Genomic DNA, 7,831 nt, shown 5'->3' with positions numbered 1-7,831 from the left:
AGACTTTCTACAATCATTACTTTGACAAATGTTCCAATACGTATAAAAAAATTTGAGAAATTTTTTAAAAAGTTATAAAATAGAAATTCTAAAAAAATTTGAAATTCACAAAATAAATTCTGAAAATTATATTTAAAAAAATTTCATTAGGGTAATATATAACTTCAGAACAATCTTATAATGTATCACTTTTGTGAAGTCTATCTCTTTTATGAAAAGAATTTACGAATGTCGATCAGAATGAAAACATTTTCATAAAAATATTTTTATATATTCTTTATGAAATTTTTTAAGACACCACTGTACTTCTCGTAAGTAGGGCGATACATGATTGATAATAATCTTGTTTCTCTCGAATCCCTTTTTGTTGCGGTAATCATAATAAGACAGCAATCGCTGCTGCAAGGAATACGGCAATTCCTTGTACGTCATGTACTGTTGCAGCTGCTCAATTAATTGTAAATGTCTCTTACGAGTGGAATGAATCGTCATCATGAACTGCGAGAGTTGCGCTGCGGCGATTTCAAGAAAAAAAAACACTTTTTATTGATTAATGAAACCACAAAACTTAATCTTAGGCTAAGTAAACTTATAACAACAGAAGAATTGTGAAAATTAAAATAGAAGAGACATAATTTCAGAAATTTAATACAGATGATTATAAAAAGTTAGCTTTACGTCACTGAAGATTATCTGAAAGAAATAAAAAAATTTACGAAGTTATATAGCATAAAGATAAAATTTACGAAGTTATAGTATAAAAATAAAAGTAAATATTTCAGAGCTTGTTTCTATATCTAAATATGTTTAATATTTTGTTAAATTGGTACAATCTTTTGTTCAAATTAATTTTAATAAAGAAATTTTCTTAATTAAAATCTAATTAAACAGAACGTACCCAGCATATAAATAAATCCGAGCAATCCAAGAACGGAGAGAATTATATTATATATAATATCCTCTGGAGCTCTGACATCCAAATAATGCGTGGATGCAGTTAAGGCAATAATAGCTCTGTTAACACACGTTAGGTAGATCGCGAATTTTGTTTTCCTTTTCAGCATGTAAGACGATCGTATCCATGATCTACAAATTTGTTTATGCTTTTATTATATCTTTTGTTTTGATTGGCCGCGCATTTTATATAATTATCGTGGGGGAAAAAGCATCTCAGTAAATAAATTAATAATAAATTATTAATATCAAACTCGCTCAGAGGTGACAAATCCGATGTTTGTCTCTGTTAGAAATAAACTCATTTGTTTCCAAAGTCTGAGTAGTAAATAATCAGACAAAAAATTGGAAAACAAAAATCTTGCAAATTTAAATTTTAATCAGTTTTCATCGATTCTTACTTATCAATTTACTGTTAGGTCAATAAACTTTGAATAATTTTTCCGACAATTTATTCTTACGTTACGTCAGATTTTGTTATTTATCTGCCATCTATTTACTGACATTATTATAACAGAATATAAAAGAATTTGCTTAAATTTGGTGTCTTTTTATCAATATTTGTACCAAGTATTTGACAAAATTTGTTTTCGACAGGCTTGTCTTACTGGGATCCCTTCAATTTTAAAATTGTTATATAAACAAAAAGATAGAAGCCCATACAACATAAACTTCCAAGGAACATCCCAAAGACATTGTCGAAGAACGTAATATTCTCAGAATGTCCCTAGAACGTCCTTCGATAAAGTGTGCTGTATGAAAGCTAAAATAGATAAATAATAAAATAAAGAGAGAAAACAAAACAAAGAAAAAAAAGAAAAAAAATTATAGATGCTTTTATATGTATACTCATTTAAGGTATTTCTCCGGTGACAATCGCATTAGAAAGTTAATCGCGTACAATCTACACTCTTCAATGAGAGAATGACCTCGGTTTGCGCATAAGAGGCAATGTAACTCTGTACAACGCTATAAAGACCTGTGCAAAACAGACGAGTTTTCATCCAATCTGAGATCAATTTTCTCGTTGAACGGGATATATGAATACGCCTCTCCGCGCGCGCTCTCTGAAGAGAAAAACTATTGAGGCGAGCGTACACACACACACACACACGCACGCACGCACTCACCCACGCACGCACGCACGCATAAATGTCGTATCTGTGTACACGAACATTAGTTCGCATTGAAGACAGTTGAAATGTGGCAATAGCATGTCCTTGTCTCGGCGTGAGAAAAGTATCAAATTACAAATTTAAATTATTCTAATTCAGAAACGATTAAACCTCCCCATTTTTTAAAATAATATTCCTATAATATATATTTCTACATTACATATTTATTTTTTTTTTTAATCTAGATTTTTGCCGCAAAGTATTAAAACATTCCGTAAGGTTTGGTATATGTGAGTTTACGTTAAAAGCTGAAACTTTAAAGGTAAATATTTTTCGACACCGCTAGGGTCTTTGAAATTTTAACCATATATAGATAAAATTATTTTTAATATATCCAAATTTTTAAAAAATTTACAGAATTCTCAATTTCTCGGAGAAATAACTTAAAATATGCTTTTTGCTAATATACGTAAGTGATTAATGGATTTAAATTTTCCATTCGATGTACAATGCATAGATTCTGTCGATTATTTACGCATCATTCTGTCCGACCATCTTGGCGACCGCCAGCGGCAAATAATACTCCAGACAAGCAGCCCAGTGCACGCATACGATGATGATGACGCTAATCTCCGCTACCTTGTATAGATGAAAATTAATTTCGTAAATCTGTAATTTTCATGTTTTATGTTTGAGTGAGTAAGATCTCGATCGATGCATCGTATACAGTAAAAACAAAGAAGAACAATCGTATAAATTCTAACATAATAGAGTCGGCGTGAGTATTTGATGAGTGTTCGCATCCAAAGTATCTTCAGTAAGTTCAATGCCGCCAAGTACCACATTGATTTGAAAAGCACGATGAAAAATTCTAAGGGCAGCACTGGCAACACATCTATGACGAAGAAACTCCGCAGATATTCGCTACATTTTTATCATCTTGTAAATTAAAAAATTCACCTTTCCAAACAAATTCTTAAATCCGTATTTTGAAAAGAATAGAGATTAAAGGAGTCACATAAAGCTATAAGAAATTTTATACAATAATGTGTAATAAATTTTAAAAAATATGGATTCATGCAATAATTAAATTATGGAGATTTTTCATGACATACGACGATCTATTAAAGCTATGGGGGGAAATGGGACAAGGGCTATAATTACTATAATCTCTACACTGAAAAAAAGGATTGGCTGCAGCAAATTAGGTGGTAAAATATTGGCTGTGTTAACCTATCGAAATTCTATACTGACATTGCGGATAGGCTAACGCAATCAAAAATTGGCTGCTACAGTCAATTAAAAATGTTATGCTATATTTTACTATCTAATTTGCTGCAACAGCCAATCCTTTTTTTTCAGTGTATTCTTTTATTTAAATACGAATTCTGTTATTTAATACAGATTTTATAAATACGGAAAATATAGAAAAAAAAAAGTTTTTTTTTTTTATCACAGACTGATCTTAATGATTAAAGCTAAGTACTCTGCATACCTTGCCACGATCTTTGGATTCAAAATTATTAGTTGTGTTTGACAATCATAATAACCGGTGAAAAACCAGATCACAATGTCGCATATAAATACGCTGTCGATCGCATGGTTGAAAAAATACCATTTCTCAGGTTCGTCGAAATAAAATGCGAGAAAGACAGGAGTGACCATTAAAGCCGCTATAATAAACAGCGTCATCGCAGATTCCCAAAATATTCTACATAAATTTTGTCGGTTCAATACTTTTCATTTCACAATTGGAACAGACTTAGCTAATTTGTTATTTAATTCCGCTTGTAATTTTATGGAAAAAGTTCTCTGGCTGACCTGAAAGTACTGAAAGGATGGATCATGTTGGGATAGAACTTGAGCTGTTGACTAATCTCGTAATCGATCGTTTGCGTGCTCTTTAGGAAGTATTGCGTGAATGGATGCTTTCGTGACGCTATCCGAGTACCAAGGAACCAACGTCGCAGCTTCGACCAAAAAGAAGTTCCGGGTATCATTCTCCTCAATGAATCCTTCTTCGGCGGCACCTCACAAATGTGTACCAAGCGCGGCTCACGCAGTAAATCTGCTTGCTTTAATATTGATTATTGTTTTTATTAATTGTTACAATAACAAAACTCCAACTTGAGATAAATTAAAATGCATATTACTGCGTTTCTTTAAATTCGTTTTATTATTCACAGATTGTTGCAAAAGGATTGAAGGATTGCTTTACGTTATTTGTATTACGTTAAAATATTCTTTTTTTTTTTAATTTCAGTTTATATAAAATTACAAATCCATACAATTCCTTTACAATTATCATAGTTTTTTAACATGTAATACGTCTTTAAAAAAACGATATATAGCATATTGCACCCGAAGAGAGTTACGTATATTATCTTATTTTAAATAATACTTCATCGAAATATTTATATACTTTCGTGAATTTATTTTTTTCCAATAATCAGAAAAAATTGCAAAATGGTAGAGCACTTTTTCACTCAGTTTAGTTCGCTCTATCTACACAACAGCGCTTGACAAAAAATTTCGCACATTCAGTATAATAAAATATACGCGAAAATACAAGAGAGTTTAAAAGCGAATAAAAATCCCTAATTAATGTAGCAAAGCGATTGTAATTTTTTTACATTTTTTGAAAAAATAATATATTAATCGATTATAACAATAATATATTAATCGATTATAACACACATATATATATTTTTTAAAATTAATTTAATACTCAAATAAGTTTACTAAATCAAATGTACATACGATCCAATATTATTGAATAAGTAAAATTAAAATAGAATTCTATCTTCTTGGTATCTCTCCTGGATGATGATAATATACTTGATTTGGTACCTTTGTAGGATCGGGCACAAAAGCCATTAAATCCATACTGTTTCCCTTAACTGTGACTTTGAAAATAAATTCTCTAGTCTCTTCTTGTCTATATGACTTTCGTTATGTTCTTGAAATGTCCCGTCCTTTTGTACAATCTTTTATTCTCCGTTTCCCTATTTAAATTAAAAAAAAGGAATTATAATACATTTAAATATTATATGAACATTATAGAAAATTCATTCTATTTCTAATAATAAATACTTAATAACAATAAACATTAATTTACAAAATATTAATAATGTATAAATCTAAAACCTGATAATTTAAATAATAAATCAAAAACTAAACAGTATAATATTTGCTTATATCCTTTTATTCACGGCTAAATGTAATGATTACAAAACAGTAGTCACCGAACGAAACGTGTTCACAGCGTTCAGTAATATTTCCTTAAATATTTCCGAATCAAAACTATGTATCAAATTCACATTCGGTTTGTTCGACAACAGATGATCGAGGACAACTTGGCCCCGAGTTTTGTTGCCGTTCAACTCGATGTCCGCGTGCCACGGAACAACATTCTTGGCCATATGAGGTATCAACACAATTCCAGCTAAGAAAGCATCGCACACGGTATAATAAGGAAAATGCTTTTTCGTTTGCGAGCGTCTTCTGCTTTCTTCAATTTTGTTCATCATACGCACGCAGGGTTTGTCTATTTTGCCTAGTACATCTCTTCGCCATTCCTGAAAAAATTTATTTCTGTAGCTACTATTATTTTGTACTAATAATAGAGATTGAGTTGAATGTGATTAATTGCTATATTGACAATATAATTATTTTATGATGATTGTTCAATAACTGATAAAAATTGCGAACAAAATTGTATATACATGTGTAATTCTGGTCTTTAAACAGGATTCCCACGGTAAAAGCCATAGAGGTTTGTTGATGCTGTTGAGTACGATGTGCACGCTTTCTGGATCTGCGTAGAAGTTAAATTCCGCCTGGGCAGTTATGTTACCCTGTGCTTTGAATATATTTACGAAAATTTAGATAAACGAAATGAAATTAATAAATGCTTATTATATATTATTACAACCTATACATTTTTATTTATATAATGAAATGCGTTCAAAAATATTATATAGATGATATTTTCTGTTCTTACTAATTACAGACTCCTCTCTTCAGGTTTATCTATTACATGATCTGTTTATGAATTTTATAATCTACAGCAACACAAACCACTCAGTTATATTTAATGTTTTAGTTTGTTTAAAATATCACGAGCAAAGAGATAACTTTAACACTTTGACTGCACACGATACACACCTATGAGTTCAGGACGTCGCGTGTCAGTCTATAATACACATATATTTCCTACTTACGTATAATAAAGAGCAAAAATGAGCTTGTATTTCGGTGTAATACATACATAGTTGAGGGGCGCGCTCATCTACACTAATGTATGTATGTATTACACCGAAGTACAAACTCATTTTTGCTCCTTATTGTACATATTGCCATTTGTATGTAAACTAAAAACACTTTGCCCTTATTTTGTATTGTAAATTCTGAAAAGGTCTATTAATTTAACAACCCTGGTGAAAATTTTTCTCAAAATTTTTCATATAATTTTTCAGAATTTCTATTTAATTTTATAACTTTCTAATATTTTTTATACGAATTGGAACACTTTTCAGAAAATTTATACCCCCCCCCCCTTTTCTCAGAATTTTCCATATATTACGTTAATTATGAAATATCATAAGATTTCTAAGATTTTTTGTAAGTATAATTTCGGATGAAATGTTATAAAATCTATAAAATTTTAAAATATTTTTTTAAATTATGGAATAAGAAACCTCAGAATATTTCAGAATTTACATGTATGAAAAATTCTGAGAGAAGATGTAAACTTTCCGAATATTTCTAAGTATTTCTGAAAAATATTTCAATTTGTATAAAAATTATAAGAAAAATTTTTACCAGAGAATGCAAGCTTGTCAAATCTTATTAACTCATGTTGCTTACGATAAAATTGATAGCAAGATTATAAGCTAATTTTATATATATATATATAGCAAGATTAACGCGAATCATTATATATATATTATATTACCAGTTGAATTTCCACCCATTACAAAAAGTTCTTTCACGTTGTTCACAAATTCTGGATACAGTTTTATAGCCATCGCTATGTTCGTCAGAGGACCCAAGCAAATCACGGAGATGTTACCTTAATTATAAAACAATTAAATTAACATATAGTTTATGTTATATGTAATAGCAAATAGGGTTGTATTAATTATATACCTGGCTCCTTCGATGTGATTCTGTGTAAAGCGCACACAGCATGCTCTTCTTGCAGTTTACTTGTATCCGGATCATCGGTGAACGCATCTCCGAATCCATCACTTCCGTGATAACGTTCTGATGCTGTTTCTTTGGCATTTGGAGTGTCCAACAGAGACGAATACGCTCCTCGATAAACAGGTATCTACGGGAATAATTTTATTTAACGCTTATTTAAACTCTTTATAAGGACACAAAAACGAATGATACAATAACTTACATCTGTGCAGTCGCATACGTGCAGCGTTCTGAACACATTTCTCACCACATTGCTCACTTTAGTGTTGCCGTTAACACAAGTGATAGCTTTAACGTTGAGTTTCTTGGTGGTGTGACTTGCCAAGAGAACGATTAAGGCCAAAGCATCATCGATACCGGCATCGCAGTCCACAATAATATTTCTTGGAACTTCCACCTCGTGCATCTTTATCTCGGATTTTGTCATCGGAAGCATTTTTAATTTCTTACCACAAAGCAAAACACATGTGAGACATTTGCGACGTTATCAGATTGAAGTGTAATTCGGACAAGATGTACTCCCGTATTTATTGGCGAGTTGATAAGAATAGTGC

General features: G+C 30.9%; 2 protein-coding genes across 4 annotated transcripts in view; both read right to left on the bottom strand.

Moving 5' to 3' along the window:
- Nucleotides 1-4,142, bottom strand: part of LOC108752163 (potassium/sodium hyperpolarization-activated cyclic nucleotide-gated channel 2-like) — a 6,995-nt gene extending 2,853 nt beyond the window's left edge. Inside the window, exons 1-6 of the mRNA XM_018492829.1 lie at nt 3,891-4,142; nt 3,565-3,780; nt 2,834-2,993; nt 2,605-2,738; nt 1,621-1,625; nt 307-512 (exon numbers count right to left, since the gene is read on the bottom strand). Coding sequence (XP_018348331.1) covers nt 307-512; nt 1,621-1,625; nt 2,605-2,738; nt 2,834-2,993; nt 3,565-3,780; nt 3,891-4,069 — 900 coding nt within the window. The 5' untranslated portion in view covers nt 4,070-4,142. The remainder of the gene's footprint in view (nt 1-306; nt 513-1,620; nt 1,626-2,604; nt 2,739-2,833; nt 2,994-3,564; nt 3,781-3,890) is intronic.
- A 735-nt stretch (nt 4,143-4,877) lies between these two features.
- Nucleotides 4,878-7,831, bottom strand: part of LOC108752165 (inosine-uridine preferring nucleoside hydrolase-like) — a 7,462-nt gene continuing 4,508 nt past the window's right edge. The window contains exons 1-6 of one of the 3 annotated variants that reach the window (XM_018492834.1): nt 7,480-7,769; nt 7,221-7,404; nt 7,027-7,143; nt 5,795-5,931; nt 5,315-5,647; nt 4,878-5,074 (exon numbers count right to left, since the gene is read on the bottom strand). In XM_018492834.1, the coding sequence (XP_018348336.1) occupies nt 5,060-5,074; nt 5,315-5,647; nt 5,795-5,931; nt 7,027-7,143; nt 7,221-7,404; nt 7,480-7,713 (1,020 nt within the window). In that variant the 5' untranslated portion in view covers nt 7,714-7,769 and the 3' untranslated portion in view covers nt 4,878-5,059. Of the gene's footprint in view, nt 5,075-5,266; nt 5,648-5,794; nt 5,932-7,026; nt 7,144-7,220; nt 7,405-7,479; nt 7,770-7,831 lie in introns of those variants that run through there. The other 2 variants (XM_018492833.1, XM_018492831.1) reach the window with 2 other exon arrangements.

Source organism: Trachymyrmex septentrionalis, unplaced genomic scaffold (assembly GCF_001594115.1).
Source record: "Trachymyrmex septentrionalis isolate Tsep2-gDNA-1 unplaced genomic scaffold, Tsep1.0 scaffold57, whole genome shotgun sequence".
In the NCBI taxonomy this organism is placed as follows: Eukaryota; Metazoa; Arthropoda; class Insecta; order Hymenoptera; family Formicidae; genus Trachymyrmex; species Trachymyrmex septentrionalis.
Note: the sequence above shows the minus strand (reverse complement) of the source record. Positions and strands in the feature narration are given on the sequence as shown.